At 39.4% G+C, this 18,953-nt stretch overlaps 1 protein-coding gene across 8 annotated transcripts in view; it reads right to left on the bottom strand.

The window, feature by feature from the left end:
- The window catches only part of LOC145998708 (zinc finger protein castor homolog 1-like), a 347,264-nt gene that overhangs the window by 70,353 nt on the left and 257,958 nt on the right, over positions 1 to 18,953 (bottom strand). For all 8 annotated transcript variants that reach the window (XM_083135199.1, XM_083135205.1, XM_083135203.1 and 5 more), the window contains one exon: positions 1,446 to 1,849. In XM_083135199.1, the coding sequence (XP_082991325.1) occupies positions 1,446 to 1,849 (404 nt within the window). The remainder of the gene's footprint in view (positions 1 to 1,445; positions 1,850 to 18,953) is intronic.

The following is an 18,953-nucleotide window of genomic DNA, read 5'->3' on the forward strand; positions in this document are numbered from 1 at the left end:
CAGCGCATTACTGGATGCCCTTGATTCGGACAACGGATTCCCGGATTAGTTTTATTAAGAATCTCATTTCCACACAATGGCTTACTGCCCCACGCCTCGTTCCAGATAGAAATCAGCAAAACATCCTATTGCACAAAGGCATTCTCTTTCTTTGAAGGTGAGCAATTTACTTTGGAAGCAAAAATGGTTGAACTTAAATATGCTCCTCTCTGCCAAGAGCATGCATGCTATTCTAGCTCTGAATCGTTAAGTGCAGAGTTTTGTGTAGCAATGTGTGGACGTTTTGTTTGTATGTAACAAGTTCTACGTTTTAGGGCACTGAAGCCGTAAAGCTCAAGGAAGTGACATTATATATTCTGGATTTCTTACTATACTAAGGCCATAGGTTTTGATGGACTACAAGTCCTGTCAATCACGAACTTGGCATAACTTATGGGAACCAATTTGGCTGTGCTCAGGAAAATCCAAAGCAGAAATTTATTATTTGCTCTTTTAAGAGGAAAGGTACCATCCGCAAAGTAAAATCCACAATACCATACCAGGAAATCTCGAGTAACAACTAACCCCCGAAAAAGAAAAGTCTGTAAATGTTAATTTCAAGTTTTACTTCTTTTTGTTTTTTTTTAATAAATTGAAGATTTGTACATTTTCATCAATACTACGATTAAATCAGTATAAGTAGTCAGCTTTAAAAAATCACTAGTGTGTGTCACTGCCTAGATGATTTGTTACAAACTAATTTAACACAACATGAAAATTTGAATGTTTTTCGATAAGATGGAATTTGCAAAATACAAAGAAGCCTATTTTTTTACATCCACCCAATCGAAAAATTTACCAAAATGTTGAGGCAATAAACACTAAATGTTTAATCGGTATATCATAAAGAAAAGTAAATAGGCAGACGTGCAGGATGGGTCTTTTAAAAACATCCTTACAGAATACACGTAGATACGCTGAATTACAATGTGATCATGGTGTAATAATTACCATTGTTCTAGACATAAAACACGGAACATAGAAACTTTCCACACTACAACTCCCAGGCTTTCACTCATACAACGTTCACTATTCCATAGGCTACCGAATCAGTTCAATATCACCTCAATCAGTTCATATTCATCTTTTATCACCAACATAGAAAAAAATGTACATAAGTAATGCTTTTGTGAAACTGATCTGTTTACCTTGGTATTGTTTTGGCTTGTATAATTTATGTTATCTTTTTTTGTGTGTTTCTTTAATCTTAGTCTATTGTTTCACTGTTGTTTCTTTCTGGTTTCAAATGGCTTCTGCTGTACTGGAAAATTTCAATAAATAAATAAATAAATCACTTTCATTGTTTGCCATTTACAAAAACAAAAAATGTGACTGCATATTCTGGCTACACATCATTGAACCTTTGCCAGGAGAGTTGAAAGTAGAAAACAAATCACGTAGCTTACCCGTGGATTGCCAATCATGGAATTTGGTTGAAGTCCCGCCAATTTCGCCATACTGTCCGCCATTTTGTGCCTAAAGTTGTCGTAGGCTCCATCTTGCGGGACGTTGCCACCGAGCGACGGGGTCACGTGCACAGATCCAGGTTGCGACTGAGATTGCTGTTGCGGCGACGGTGACTGTTGGTGACTTCGATGCTGCTGTTGTGGTTGGACTTGGTGTGGTTGGGGACTCGAATTCGCTTTGGGGGAATGTGGGGTCCTGGGCGGTGTGGGTGGTTGAGGTGGGGGACTACCTGAGTGACCCCCCATGGAGGAGGGTTGCGGGATGTGCGGGTGTGCTAAGGATGTGGGGGGATACCTGTGAAGGGGAAGGGGGAGCTTGGGAGATAATGTCTCCAAAATCTTCCCTGGAAAGAAACGAAGAAGTAATCAGAATGACAGAAAGAACTTTCAATTCCACAGTATAATAACATAATAATAATAATAATAAATAACATTAATAAGGTATGCTCAATTACAAATAATCGTTTTTTCCATGTATTATTAACAATAATAAAAATTTACAAAGTTGCTACGAAATTAAGACGTTTGTGCCCACGTGGGAAAGGCATAGTGAGTGATGGCAACACTGACAGTGGAGTGTTGCCTACTCGTTCCAACGGGAAATAGGCCATTGCCATCTGTGATCTTCCCAAAGTAAACAATATTTGTTTCATGTATACATCAAAACGAGAACACACATTGTTGTAATCCTACTAGCTAATCAAGATGTGTCATAGCACAAATACGTCGTCTAATTTAGCTTCAATTGAATTCCAATCTCGGACTCAATGAACTATTCACAACATTGAGTTAGTTTGGTGTACCTGATTTGCTATTGGAGCTAGAAATTGTTACAACTTTATTCATAGATACAACTTAATGATGTTTATTATTTGACTTAACTACTGGTAAAGAGTATAAATGATAAAGTTGCATTTGTTTTATAGATCTATGAGGAGTTTTGCGTATAGGCTATTAGGGGCACACTCGCAAAATACAAGTTGCAAGAATCAGCAGTTTAAAAGTATTCACATCTATCTCATTGCGCGTGCACTGTTCAATTCAAAAGCAAATCTCAAGAGTATTAGAGGCGAGATAGACTCCTGTTACACGTTGTACGAGTTCCTAGTCTTCAATGTGTGATCCAACAATAAAAGAAAACTCGACCATTGTCAAGTTCACCTCTAATATCCGCAACTCCTCACATAATACCAAACTGAAATGAACAGATATACTTTTTTGTTTATCCAAAGATGGCGGTAATGCGCATTGGTGAGAATCCCAGGATACAACACGATTCTTTACTGACAATCCACTTCTAATGTCTGTGGTTCTATATTTAACAGACATTTTTCTTAAAATGCTTGCTTTGGGAAGACATAAACTATCCTGACTGTGACATCACAGCTGCTTGTAGAACGTTTTGAAAAGGAAATTCACAGTACATGCCCAAGAAATTTAAACGATTATCAGATCGTACATATTTCAGGCAAAAAGTATTTCGCATGAGATACCAATCGGTAGTTACAAGCATTTACAGAGTTGCTAGCCATCGCGTGCAAGTAATCTATGTTATTTTTATCCAAGTTTTTATCTCTTGTCGTTTGAATGTCGACAGAATCGTAGCGAAATAAATACAGGAAATGGGAGTACAGTATTTTCCGTTTCGTATCTAAAAGCCAATTTGTTCCGATATCACGAATGTGCATGAACCCAGCAATATGTAAATCTTGGCTCGAGCTGATAGCTCGGCGATAAACGGCCTAAGCGAAATTTCGACCAAGTAAATGTGAATTATGAGCTGCTGTTAAATCTTTGTGTCCACACTTTAACAGCAATTACACACGCAGCTAGTCAAACTGCGGTATTAAATTTAATTCTAAGTATATCGATATAATGAGCTAAATTTCACCCTTTCTTTTAGTTTTGCAGGAAAATTATATATATATATATATATATATATATATATATATATATATATATATATATATATATATATAAGACTGTATCTGAAACTCTGAGTAAATAAATAAATAAATATATATATTCAGATATCAAGGAATTTAGCAGAACAAGCAAACGCGTGTAAAGTTGATTTCCAAAGTTAATTTCCAATGTAAAATTTAAGTTTACAAGTCTGCAAAATCTTAAACTGAAACTTGTATATCAAATTATTTAATTTCTTTTATATTTTACCTCAACCTTTTTATTCCAAACTTAGATCTCTGAAAGAAACCTTACTGGAATCTGGCAACACTTAGTCAATTTAGTGTTGTCATTGATCTGAGCTGAATGTTAACACTATACTTAAATTCGAATTTATCTTACATGACACTAAATATGCTTTCCGGTGCCATTCTTAATTTTGCCCTATATTGTTCTCGCGTCCATCAAATATTTCATACGAGTTGTTATTGACAAAACCACAGTTTGCGGATGGCACTACTCACCACGTTGTTAACCTTTTCTCTTCCACTTTTTCAGGTAGTAAGAAGAAATACACTCTAACTTGCGTCATTAAACTATTTCTTGCACATTACTATTGATAATCAAGACTTTGTTAATAGTTCTGAACATGTAAAGTCAAGCAGGTAAACTTCAAGAAAATATACGAAGGTTGTCCAATTAGTAGAGCGTAAGAATGTATTTTATATACACGCGTTGGCTTCAACATTTCAGTTCCTATAGCATTTCAATGTGAAAAGCGACGAAGTTAAACTAAATTATTCGTCACTCGTGCTCTACTCAGAACCCGAGTTGTTTTCTTGTGCCAAAGATACTGAACGTGCCGCTAAACAGTGCATCAGCAATGAAATGAAGCTGGTTGGATGCTGGCTGGACTCACATGTGCGTTATTACATTATTAGTTTTGCCAGGAATAAAACAAAGTTATATACCACTGACTACAGTACTGCAAATCAACCAACTGCTATGTTCGGTGTAGTAATGTCTTGAAGTTTACATGATCATTTTTTTCGTCTATACGTCGGGGGAAAATGTCTTTGTGTAATCCAAACATATCAAGCTTCATCACGTGAAGCAAGGCATTAATCAAAATAACTATTTCCCCCTTCATTTCAAGGACTATACACAATGCATGGAGTATCGTGGCTTAATTAAATAAGCCTATCTCCGAAATTGGCAGGAGATCTTCACAGCTGCTATTCGTAAACCCTCTTTTCTTGCGTCCTCGATTATAATTCTCTAGATATTTTGCAGCGTCAGTGATGAAGCAGATACGAGTTCTTTTTTATTCGTCTTTTTCTCCGTATATATCCCTACGGCATATGACTTTTCTTTTTCTTCTTCTGCCTTATTTATACGAGTCTCCCATTTGCGTATGTTGAACGTGCAGCCTCATAGTTTTCGAAGATTCGAGAACGGAATATAATAGCAGCTGGAATAATCTTCATGTCAAAGACCGCCATTTTTCATCAGTCAGAATTGCTCGAGGGTTCATCTCAAAAATCGAAACGAAGAGGGGGAAAGAAGGGTGGGTGGGTGGGTGGGTGGAACAGAACAACAGAAAGAATAATCAGCTAGCTGGAGGGGAGAACCATGCTGGTAATGAATAAAGATCGCGTTCTTCTTTCTGATCTGACGCCTCCGCTCGGCTCTTCTCGGTTACGACCGAAGTACACCGAACGACAGTGTTGCCAACTAAAATAATTTCAACCAGAACACAGACTCTTATCTGCGACCTCTTCAGATTTGTCACGAGATTGATATACAGCTTTCTCGGTTTTCCCAGCTGAAATTAAAGTGTTCATTCTTGGTGGTTAGGTTGGGTTATTAGCGTTTGTTTGGACTACTTATCTCCCTTTTTCATTCTATTTAGTATAAAGCAATCGCTGACCAATTACCCCTAAATCGAAATCGAGAAGAAATTTTCTCGGTCGCTTCTAATGGCAACATTGAACTAAATGCAGTTTCCAAAAAATCTATTTGCTTTATATATAGACGGATAGAGCGAGAAAGTACCTTAATTCCTGATATCAGCTTAATATTTGGTTCATGTTGGAAAATATGTATAATTAGTCAATACAATTTTAAGTAAGGAATAAAATGCTTTTGCTTAAATGTTAGCTTCTTTCAAATAAACAAATGGAGCGAGGTGAGGGAACTAAAAACTTTCTCAAACAACCACATTTACATTTGGGAACGTTTGACCAACGAAATCTCAGATATGTCTGATGATAAGTTTTAGCTTCACAAGCTCGGGCAATAAAAGACTTACCACGACAAGAGTTACGAAATTGGGTAACTAGCGCCACAACGGGAAAACTCCAAACAACAACAGACAAGATAATAACAGCAGGAAAACGACGCATAGGTCGTGCCACCTCAAGTGACATTTTGGACAAGGGATATTCAGAAACTAGTGTTGGTTTCGAAAGATTTAACACAGAAGAGATAAAAACTATTAAGGAACGCACTCTTTAATTGAAAAAAAAAGGGCCAGTAACGCTAGTAGCAATCAGTGGCGATTCATTTATGGCTAAAGAGAGAGGGGGGGGGGTAACGACTTGCTTTAAATATACACAAGAACCTGAATATCAACTCATGACGCTGTTTACAATCGAGTGGTGGGTGGTGATCTTTCCACAACTTACTCAACATTTTTTCCTCATAATCCTTGATAAACCTGAACTACCAGTATAGAGATGGAAATTCGCGTATCGAAAGTATAATGTAGGTAAAAATATTTACTTAAAACCGTCGAAGGTTAACAAGCTTCTTCGTCGGAAACTGGGGAACGCAACATGTCTTGTGGATTTTAAGATCCTGTTTCTTATTCCTTATTTGGTTCATCTTGCACTTTCATATTCGCGAAAGTCTTGTCTTGCAACAGGACTTGACTAGAGTTGGCAAGTATTTGCAATTCTCAGTTTTTCGTGGAGCAATGTTGCCAGATAGTCTGATTAGAATTGCGAGCGAGAAAGCAATATTCTCTCCATTCACCAATTGATATGTCCGCAAACAATGGGAGGAGTAAAACAACTAAAATAAGAACAGAACAAACATTACAGAATGATACAGTTCTTAACGCAAATAAATTTAAAATAAACAACACGGTAACTTAACAAGTTGTTCTTAATTGTTCACCATCTAAATTCAGGAACATCTCCAATACGAAGGTGGCAACACTTCGTGTCGAAGTCAAGTTTTCGAAAAGAATAATAGGCTTAATAGCCTGTAACAAGCGTTAAGTCTGTAGCTTCGTGGAAAAAAGAAAGAAGCAGGTAATGTGAGTGTGTGTGTGGCTGGTCTGACTTCGTTGGAATGTTCCAATCGTAAGATGCTTCAGGCGAATGCCAAACGCGAGGCAATACCACAATTTGTTTATACGTTTGAACCAAAATTCTTTACTATTATTTATGAAGTTATATTTAACGTTGCTGTGGCGAAAGGAGTTCGAAACAACACGGCAACTTACGAACAGATGAAAAAGTTTAGAGATGGAAAGCATGTCCAAGATGATAATAGGCAATTAGTGTAGTCGTGTTAATGAACTTGCACGCAACAATTGTGTGGAGGAAACTGAGTGAAAAAGAACAATTGTGGGCTTTGTCAATAAACATACAAATAAAGAAACGTTGCTTCGTTCAACACTTTTTTTGTTGAGACAATTTATTAAGCGAGACAGCGCCGAGCAACACGTATGTACAGTCTATATTTTCCAATTGTAACTAAGTGACTTTTACATGTGGGCAGACAAAAACACTCAATATACTGTAGTTGAGTTGGGCTAGGCGAGAATTGTTTCATTTCTCCCCTTCTTTGAAGTGTTAAATGTTCTGGTACGTTTCAGTTTTTTTTTTCTCTTTTGTACACATCGTACGATATATTTCTGCTTTCTTTTACCATGCTCTTTTATTTTTTTAATCTTCTCTTCCATTACTTGTATCTCTATTTTCCTTTTCTACTTTATTTCGTCGAATGGTCGTTTCATATTAGTTTCCTTTGGTTCTCTTTTTGTTGTTGCCTTCTCTTGCATATTCAAGACAGCGCATTCAATAGGCTAACGGCATCATTTTGAATATAAAAGAGGTTCGAGAATATTTATGAAGGGTGCAGTCACATTTAATATACCTCTTAATAAACAATGAAAAGTGCGTAATATGGCTATACCCTATCCCGGGAATATTTGGAGCAAGAGAAGAAAAACAAGTCTCTGCGCAAGTAACGACTCGAGAGGGTGCAACCAATGAACGCGTGAGAGGGGAAGTGAGTGCATGGAGGGGAAAATGCGACTGCAGCTACCAGCTGTTAGGACCAGCGTATACTGCTTCGCTCCGCCTACTCGCTTTCTCCTCTTCCCTACCTTTATGCGCGACTTTGCTCCACAGATTCAAGGGACAGAGTATAAGTGAGTATTTATTTATTCACTTATTTTTATGTTTGCGGATGAAGGGGGGCAATTCGACCGGGATGGGGGCATCCGCATGCCTACCCTCCTCTGGCGTCGCCACTGCTTGTAACACTTGTAATGAAGGAATCCTGAACTTAAAACTTAAATTTGATATATATATATTTGCATTTGTCATTTGCAGTAGTGGCGATTACGGGAGGGGGGTTTGCTCCCCAACTTTTTGTCACTTTTGCCCCTGCACTAAACTAAACGTTATATACCAGATCAACCCCCACCCCCCAGGTTTGGCACCATGCCCCCCAAGCTTTGGAACCCAATCGCCGCCACTGGTCATTTGCATATAGCTTTCTGGTTTTCTTGACTCATTTGCTTCATTTACGCATAATTTTCGAGACGTTCACGAGAGAGTAACTGTTAAAGATATAGTCTTCTAATCAAGAGCGCTCGGTTTCAAATCCTGGTGTGCTAGAGAAGTAACAAAACAGTATTCCATAACTTCAAGCAAACTTTATAAATTCACGAATTGATTTTCTTCAAACGCCGGATGGCAACATTGAATCAGTGCAATGGCAAGTCATTCCTAGCATTTTAGTTTCAACGTACGATCTCAAGATAGTTGATATCGCTAGTAACGTGCCCATACGAAATGTGAAGGAAGAACATTCGGAACAAATACGAAAATAAAAAGACATGGAGAAACCTCTTTGCATTATTATTATTCAGGCTGAAGCAGCCGTCATCTTCACACGGTTTCCCGTCCAGTTGTGAATTGCCAAACCCAACACAAAGCACGATTTGAGATTTTTATCTCGGGCCTCGGAAAAGAAACGAACATGGAATTTTAATGCGCAGCATTCGAACATAATAATACCTAATCGGTGTTTGATTTCTGTGTAAGATACCCTCGACTTGACACCGTTTTGGATAAGGTGATTTTCACGTGGCACTTTCGACGTCAACTTGGTGTTCTTGCTCTGTGCCTCCTGTTCTCGTAAACAATTTAGTGCACTTAGGCGGTTTTAGCGCCCTTTTACAGTCCTGTGAAGCTTCCAATCACTAACAAAATTTTCAGCTTTGAAAACCTAATTATAAAAAGTTTGTTACAGTTACTCTTTGAGAAAGTAGAAGTAACTCAGTTATAGTTGTTCATTTTAGAAAGTAACTCGGTTAAAGCTACTAGTTTCAGAACGTAACTCGGTTACGGCTACTCGTTTCAGAACGTAACTCGGTTACGGCTACTCGTTTCAGAACGTAACTCGGTTACGGCTACTCGTTTCAGAACGTAACTCTGTTAGTTATTTATTTTCGAAGTAACTCTGCTACGGTTAATCATTTTCGAAAGTAACTCTGCTACGATTACATATTTTAGAAAGTAACTCTGTTACAGTTACTCATTTGTGAAATTAACACAGTTATTCATGAGAAAGCAACACACCTACAGTTGCTCATTTGTGATAAGTCACAGTTACCCATTTGAGATAATAATATAACTCACAGTAATTCGTTTCAGGAAGTCACTGATTTACAGGTATGAGAAAGACGGTTTCTCATTTGGGATGATAATTCAGTTACAGTTACTCATTTCAGAGTATCTTATTTAAGAAAGTAACTGACTTGCAGTTGCTCATTCGAGAAAGTAACTGACTTGCAGTTGCTCATTCGAGAAAGTAACTGATTACAGTTACTCATTCGAGAAAGTAACTGATTACAGTTACTCATTCGAGAAAGTAACTGATTACAGTTACTCATTCGAGAAAGTAACTGATTACAGTTACTCATTCGAGAAAGTAACTGATTACAGTTACTCATTCGAGAAAGTAACTGATTACAGTTACCCATTCGAGAAAGTAACTGAATTACAGTTACTCATTCGAGAAAGTAACTGAATTACAGTTACTCATTCGAGAAAGTAACTGATTTACAGTAGATAGCACGTCAGTAACCTTATTCTAGATTAAGATTACAAAGCGTGCGTGCATAAATTTCAAGCATGGCAAAATATGGAACACTACGTGCTATGGTTAAAGTCAGCCAGCAAAGTTGAAATTTCCACCAAGCAGAATATTTCAGTGGCCCTAATATTTGTATTTTCATGTTATCGTTATTTCATGTCTACCTCTCTCCGTTGATGACTTAGGTAAGGGGAACAAACGGAGAAACAACAATGTCTTCGAAAAGATTCGAACCTGGTACCCCTCTCAGCATCACAACAAGATTTCTCTCTGCGTTCAGTTTTTGCGTATGCATGTATTCTGCACACCGCATGATCACATTGCAGTTGTCTCAAGAATGACAATCATTACGACGCAGAATTAGAATTTTAAAGTTTGGTATACTTTACGGAGAGGGTCTTACGTCCATACTGGGCCTACATTAATACACCACTAAATCTAGCACCCTGGAATTGGTGCACTTCTTAAATCGCACCAAAAAGACGTTTCATTAACCCCAAAACATTTTGCAAATACACGCCAGCACAAGTATACTCTGCCGATGTACCTACAATCCTATGGGCTTCATCGGGGGCGTGGCGGTGACGTCGTCGTGTTATAATCAAGGGGTCTGGGGTTCGATACCCGGTGGAAGCACGTAGTAGTTCGGATCTCACTTTAAACTGCAGGTCTGCGCATAAAGTGAACTGCCACAAACTACAACAAGAGCCAACAGAGGCCAAACAACCTGATTTAAACAGCGTTCACGCTCAGCTTCTTCTCCTAGCAAGCATGAACTTCTTTTTTCCTCCTCGCGACAATTGCAATTAGCCAAGAGAACAAGCCATTCGTATAAGCCGCCTGCCCCCATTTGGACAGGGCAAATAAAGTATGTAGGTGACATGCAAAGATAGATATCTCAATTGCATGATCCAAACACTAATGGCATAACTTTCTTTCCCGGCGTGCTCTGGGAGCGCTTTTGTCCGATCTGCGCGCCAATCTACAAGTTGGCACAAACAGCGCAAAACCAGTTTCTACCATTTCCTCTTCCACAGCAATATGCGCCGAAAATTTATTACGTAAATCATCAAGTATTCATTTTTGCCTGTGGTTCAAAAGATGCAAGGAAAAGAGGTACAAGAGAATTGCGGGAAATGAGATACTTATCAGCAGTTTCTCGTTTTCTATTTCTGCTTGACAGATTGCAATGAGTTCTCTATAAATGAATTAAGCGAGCAGATGGCTCATACTGAAGCATACAATTCGCACAGCGAAGGTTAAAAACAGAAGGAAGGATAGAATTAGTAGAAACAAAAGAACTGGATGAAAAATGAGGCACCTAAAAGGTATAGGAAAACGTATGAATACATGTTTGGAAGGAAACAGCAATAAACAACTTTTGTGTTTTACTTCTTTTACGCCGCTTTTCTTCTTCTCTTTTTCGACGATGAAGGCGAGAGATGATTAGGATCTACGTAAGGTAAATAGTAAAGTACCCGTGCATATAATACCTTGCCATGAACACACATTTAGGGGATGTGGGGGTAGGGCCCCACACATTCTCGATCTCGGCCATTTTGGAGGTGATGTGACCAGCACCACGCTCCAGCCGACTTTACCCCCAGGTTTTCCCCCGGGTACTCATTCATTTGAGGATGGGTAAGCCCAAGAGCTGCTTCATGTGGGGACAAGGGGTCTCCCGTGTGGCAGTCAGCCGCCCTACTGACTAGACTAATAATTAGGACCCACGTACAATTTTCATTTCACTTCACTTTAACTATGTGACACACCACTTCAATATTCATGCTCTTGAGTCCTGAAATAAATCTCTCGTTATGGACAGCTCAATAAGAAATGGTCTGTCGCCTGTTTGGCCGCTGTTGCCAAACTTATGTTAGTGCAAACATGGCGACTGACCGTGCTGGTACACAATTCTACGAAAGGACTACAAAGTAATGAGCTATCGAGTCCTCAAAGGACAAATTCTTTTCCTCTCACCATGTGAAATACCTGCTCCCTGTGTGTCGGTTACCTTTTCCTCCCTTCCGCTGTGAATGTGGTAACCGAGTGTTCAAATTTCCCTCGCGACGGCAACGGCGAGCTCTGATTGGCAGAGAACAAAGCACGTGATGTCTCCAGCAACCTCTTATTGGATGGAAACACTCGCGTGGTGGCTGTCAGGGTCATTCAGTAGAGGACAGGCCACCGAGTGGAGGGTCGGCACCAGGAAAAAATTTTCGCAGCTATAATTATCATTTGAAGCTCCTTGCACATAGGCAACCAGTTGCAGAGCTAGGTTCGTTCAGGTTGTATACATAGCCAGGGGAAAATACTAATGCACGATCTTGTGAAGTTAAATCAGCCCATATTTATTTTATGTACTTGAATTTCAGACAGATTCTATGTTAGGGTTCAAATAGGTTGAGAGAATAGAAATCATCAGTAGCGGCGATAAGGGGGTCGACGGGGGCAGTTGCCCCCCCCACACTTTTTACCACCGCATCATGCTAACTTTATGTACATAGGGAAATTGAACTGCCCCTTCCCCCTTCTTTTGGAACCCAATCGCCGCCACTGGAAATCATGGAAGCGTACCCGAAGGGGGGACTTAAGGGAAGTGGCCATGTCGGAATCTATAACGCAATAAAGTTGCAACGGAACGGAGTAAGGATTCCAATTGCGAATCACAACAGATGAAACTATTCCCAGGAGCTGGCACCACTGCCTCTTGCGATAAACCCCATTCGGGGAGGCGTCGTACAAGCGGAAATTGCATCACTCAGATCATAGCAATTAAATAACATCACTCCGTTTAGTTTCCCAGGTGAAACGTGCAGAAAAGAAAGATGTGAGGAAACGAAAAGACCGAAGAAAAAAGAAAACGTAAAGAGAGAAGGGTGAAACAAAAGGTTATGCAAAGCATGAGAAAAACCCGTCATTTATGGAGGGAGGAATTTCCCATACAATGCTTTAAACGACTTATTTACATGGGACGTGGAGGGGAAGATGGCGGGGGGGGGGGGGGGGTTGTCCATGCAAAGCAAGCCGAGGGAGAAGCTAACAAACTGAAACAGCCATAATCTAACGCAAATGCCCCAAGTTACGTAAAAGAATGTCGTTAAATAAGCTAATTTCTCCTTTTAGAAAGAGGAGAAGGCTGGGGGAACTTGTCGGTGAAGTTCGTGCTTTTTCGGACAGCGGAGGTTTATTGTGAAGTCATGTTTTATGCTCCACAGTGTCTTTTCTTCGAGTTTAAAATGTCGGTCTCTTTATCAGTATCATAACGACACTTCTTAACGCTAAGGTGTCTTAGTTCGACTACGGTGAGTAACAAATCCTGAACAAACTTAAATTTCGCGAGAAAACATGGATGCCGTTGTCGTATTCACAACCCTTGTATCGGGGAGGAAAAGAGGCACTTGCCTCCCCCCCCCCCAATAATTTAGGACACTGTATTGTGATGGATTGGTTGTTCGATCTTTTTTTTTTTTTGCGTGCGTCGGCACAGGGGTGCCCACAGGGGAGATTCATGTCCCGGGATCCCGGAAAATGTTCTCAGGACGCCCATTTGTCCCGTATTTAGCTAAAGAAATAACAAATTCAAATTTCAAAATCATTTTATACAACAACAAATTAATTAAAATTTATAACTAACCTAATTGGATACTAATTACCATTTATCACTCAAATCTCATATTAACATTGACGTAGAACTGCTCATTGTCGATTGTCGATATGACATTTCTATGATGACTGTTAGTGTTGCCCACGGGACGAGACGGGACAGGCTTTTAAAAATTCGAGACGAGACGAGATTGACCATGTGTCATAAGACAAACGAATATTTTCGAGACGAGACATCATTTCCACGAGACTCCACGAGACGAGACAGGCCAAAGTCTCGTCTCGTGGGCAACACTAATGACTGTTCAGTGGACCAAAGAGCGAAATCGGCTGGACTTAACGACAGTGGGAAAGCATATTGCAAGTTCTAGTGAATGAGAATAAGTCATGTTCTGAACTTTTTAGTAATGCATTGGAAAGAAATGTACTCTTAAAGGACGCCAAGAGTTTGCTCAAATATTAATATATTTTGTCAAAATGTTAAAAATTAGGGAGTAACAATGCTTTAAACAGCAATGTTATAAAAAATAAATTTAACTATATCTATGTCTATATAATCTGTATGGCCCGTTTTTTTTTTGTTTTTTTTTTTTTCGGCATCCATGTTTTCTCGCGAAATTTAAGTTTGTTCAGGATTTGTTACTCACCGTAGTCGAACTAAGACACCTTAGCGTTAAGAAGTGTCGTTATGATACTGATAAAGAGACCGACATTTTAAACTCGAAGAAAAGACACTGTGGAGCATAAAACATGACTTCACAATAAACCTCCTTTTTTTTTTTTTTAACTGGCAATCCTAATGTAACCTTTAAATAGGGAAATTGATGTCATAAGGAATTCGAGAGCTAGTACGATTATTAAGTTGGGAAAACTAGTAGCCGATCAAGTAAGACATCTCGCACAGAAATTTAGAGCAGTTTAGTTTGTAACGCACCCAAGTCGTTACAAGGACTGTAAGTGTTTGAAATCGAATCTTTAAATCCTTTGAAATTAAATTTGAGTGAGTGCTGCCATCTATGAACGTTGGTATAGTGAACAGTGTATCTAAAAGACTGTGTTCAAAGTGCAATAAAATGTTATACCCAGCAAGCCTTGAGATTTTTCTGGAGTTTCAGTGCTGGAAGAAATAGAATAAGGGCAAACTTTTGCATTAACATTAAGTACGGTTGTTGCTGCAGGGTTGTGGTAAGACCCGAGAACGTTGCAAGTTATACGTGAGGGGATCTTTATACAAATGTTACGGTTTACGTATACGTTTGTTGCAGCTTCATATTTTTTTTGAAAGTATGGAAACACACTTGCAAACACTGCGTAGATATCGCCATTAGGCACTCGTGTAGCCTATAGTTTCTGCTGCTACGTTGCACCCACAGATGTTAACTTTGGCGTATCGTGTTCCACTGTGGCTATCAAATTTAAAATAAGGATAGGAGAAGATTGACGCACAAAGGCTGTTATTATCGTGCGTGAAGATGTGAGAAGAGGGAGAGGAAGGACCCCGGCCCCTTCCCGGTTCTCCAGCTGGATGGGAGAGCCCGAAGGACTCCGGCCAAGAAGCAGACCGCTCGAGTCGGTTGTTCCGGTCTGGAGATTGTAGACAACCTGTTGAGCCGCAGAAGGAAACATCAATGAGAATACGCCTGGAAAAGAGAAGGGGGAGGAGGTTACTGTACCCCAGTCGTGTGTTTGTACTGGAATGTGGATCAGCAGCCTTTCCGCTAAAAGATTACGCTGATGCTGTGAGCTTTGAGAACAAACAGTTTGAACGGTCGGTTCCAGGCAGTGCCGGTTTTATTTCTCCCCTCCTCTGTATGTCTGCGAGAAGGAAGGAAGAGAAAACAGATGAAACTGACGAAGGGACACTTAACAAAAAGAACACCCATGCTGAGGCCGGGACTCGAACCCGGAAATTTCAGTGCCGAGATTCAAAATCGGCTACACAACACGCTCGGTCGCAGAGCCGACTACGCTTTACCATTTACTGGAGAAAGTTACGAAAACGTTTTTTGGCTAAATTTGTTCCAAAGTCTACTTTATGCAGATACATGGGGACTGGACTTACAGTATGAAGTTGGATTTGGACCACTGAGAAATACGACTCCAGCGGCGACATTGGACTACTGCACAGTACTATGTTCCATAAACTCGTACGGCGATATATCGCCTTATGGGAGGTATACAGGAGATATAACTGTAGGGGGAATATGACCATAGGGTACATCTGATCTTTACGGGTGTACAAAGGTGCAACTGTAAATTACACTGAATAAATAATCCATACAGTACGCGAAGGATGAGCAGACTATTACGCAATTTAAAAATAAAATTTCAAGTCTTCAGAGCTCAACTGGGTTTCCATAATATTATTCAATTTACGTTGCAAGAATTAAAATATCATAATTTGACTTCTTAAGTATTATTTTATCATAAATGAATCCGATACAAACTCATTTGCAACTTTTCGACACATCTTCAATCAAACTTCTTGCATAACAAAAACGAATCGAAATCAACAACTTTAGAAATGTTGACATTCATACACCGTTCTTAATCTGAATGGTTCCCTGTTAATTTTATAAACATGTACACAATGAAGTTGTAAGGGCCGGGGGGGGGGGGGGGCATAGCAGCTACATTTCACTCTATTTTCGAGTACTTCTTGAAAATCTAAGCAAGTGGAAGATAACCTCATATACTAATTGTTAAATGAAAGTAACCTTACAAAGTAAAAGTAAAGTGCTCCGCTGTGCTTTGCACCACGCCATGAAGGCGTATAGGGGTGTGGAGTTAGGGTCCCACTTCAATACTTCCGAGAGTATTTCCTATAGCTCAGAAGGATATATTTCCACACCTTTGTTCGCATCTATAAAGTGCTCATTCGAGCACACTTGGTATTGTTTGCGCATGCGCGCCATTTAACGCAAATGTACAACGATTTTCCTCCTCCTGACTGCGAACAAAACCCGATTACTAAACAATAACATTGCAAAGTGCTCTGTTGACGTGCTAACAATAGCAATGATTAACATGGAAACAATAGGGGCTGTCAATGAATCAAGAAATGGCCGAAATGACTATAATGAAAGAAGGTGTCGCATGGGAAAAGGTCCTAAGGTCGAGGAAACGAGTGTGAAGTGAATGAATCGTGCAGAGACGTCACGTGACCAGTGCACGTGCGTGGTAGTGTCCTTCGAATCACGCAATGGTAACTGTTAATGTCAGGAAGAAATGCAGAAATATGGAAAAGGCCTAATTCCAATCTTTGAGTGCCTTATGAGCAGGGGTAGTCTTGAAACAGCTTTTGCAAGGACTGGGACAATATCGGCAGAAACTGCAGGTGTACATAAAGAGATGCTTGAAAGAAAGACAGCTTACAAACGTTTATATTGTTGCACCAATGCCAAAACCATGAATGTGTAAATGTTGACTTTTTCACCTAATGCAGTTTCTCACCACTTCTTGTTGATTGATTCCTATGCTAACTTATAAACGACCATAGAAATCTTACCGATGACAATTATCCAAATGAAGAACCTGCTTTTTTTCCAGGAACCTTGAATATTAAAATGATGTTATCTCAAAAGTAAGATTTAGCAGATTGTGTTTTTCTTCTCTACGCATTTAAAACGAAAAGTAACTATGTGAGCGAATATTGAGGGCAACATGACCGTGCTTTACTTGAAACTTAGTAACAACGAATCGGTTTACGTGTCACACCAACTGAACTAAATTGGACTCCTATTAACATCATGAGATTAACGCTATCAAAGCCAGAAGTATAATTACCATGATCACGTTAGGTTTCAATAATGCAGCTTAGGGTGTACTGGAAGAAAAGGAGAACAAGTGATAGTACCAGAGCTAATCTCGTCTTGAAAAGACAAACGCCAAACACCTGACACTCAGTATCGCCCCTACCACCAGGTGGCATGATCATCAGTCGGATGAACACTACTACATATTCGTGCATAATCGTTAATTTACTAACGACTACGACAATTCTAAACCATTTTTAAGAGTACTACGTTGTGCTCCTTTCTTCCCTAATAATATGAGAATAAGAACGATTTGAAACTCGCCACCAGGGCGGGCGAGTAATGTCACAGTACATTTTCAGGCTTCGTGTAACTACAGTAAGTTTACCATCCTTGTTGCTCCGTAACTCACAATGCCATGACTGTTCTTTCTATGTCAGCGTGACGTAGTGACGATTCCCAGTTATGGTTAACATCAAATACTACGGGTACATAGAAAATTACAGCAAATATTGGGATGTTAACTACTAGAAAGCAAAGTCCTTGCGACTAGTTTCGGGTTTTGGAACTTTTTTGTACAACATGCTTCAAGTATTGCAATTATGTCCTTGTAAAGCGTGTTTGTTACTACGTCAGAGGGGTTAAAAAGGTAGAAGACTAAGTGAGAAAGAAAGAACAGTAAAAAAAGAGCGAAGGCGTGTTCCCTCCATTCCAACACGTTCGCTGATCGTGGAAGAATGTTTTCGCAGCATTAGGTAGTCAGTCCAGCAAGGTTCCTCGCTCGGTATGTGAATTTTGAAAGTGTCGAAAAAGGACGTTTCCTCTGTTCCTCTGAATGGTGATCTGCACGGTCAATGACGAGCAATTTGCGAAGGGTTTTCTGGACTGCTTCCCCAAAAAATCTACAAGATATTCCACTTACCTATCATTCAAGATAATGAATAATTATATAATTAAGACTTCTTAAAATGTGACTGTGTTTTTCAATACTGTACTTTCGTCAATGATCGGACAACCACATATTTCCGCGAAATCTTCCATCCATATCTTGATACATACACAGACACTGGCGTACGCAGGGGGATTCATGGGGCTAAAGCCCTTCCAAAAATTTTAGAAAATTAAAAGTGAAAAAAATGAAAATGTCTTTGAGCAACTTTTAAAACAGTTAAGAATGTTAACTACCAATTATGTTTAGGGCAAACTACCCACATCAACAATACCAGTACGTTTGGGGAAAATATCCTGCGTATGATAGGTTCACACACAGAGGCAGACAAGACATACATAGAAAGTGTGACACGGCGTGTGTGTGTGTGTGTGTATGTAAAGAATTGAGGTTTTGTTTAAAAAAATAACGGTACTATTTACTTTCCGAACACACCCCGTTTTCCATGTTGTACAGAAAAATAAATGCTCTAAATAAAACTACACCCAAAAAGAATAAAAAAAAGGGAAACAAGATAGAAAGTTAGTGACAATTACTGTTTCTGTGAATAAGTTTTCCCGTCTCAAACATGGAACATACCCTTCCTTACTTCAACAAAGAAGCAAAGGAGATATTTACCAAAGGTTGGTCGTTTCCACTATAGCTGCCTCGGGAGGGGAAATGCAAATAGCATTTATTTGAAGGCTCATCCGTAACATTTTAACAATAAACCGGTCAACAGCGACAAACAAGAAAAAACAACAAAAACCTGAAAGAAGCTTCGACGGAGGACGAACTCTGAATAAGCGAGCAAGGAAGGGAAAGAATAGGAACTGACAATGGCAACCGTCTGAT

This window comes from Lepisma saccharinum, chromosome 14 (genome assembly GCF_977018435.1).
Source record: "Lepisma saccharinum chromosome 14, izLepSacc3.1, whole genome shotgun sequence".
Lineage (NCBI taxonomy): Eukaryota > Metazoa > Arthropoda > Insecta > Zygentoma > Lepismatidae > Lepisma > Lepisma saccharinum.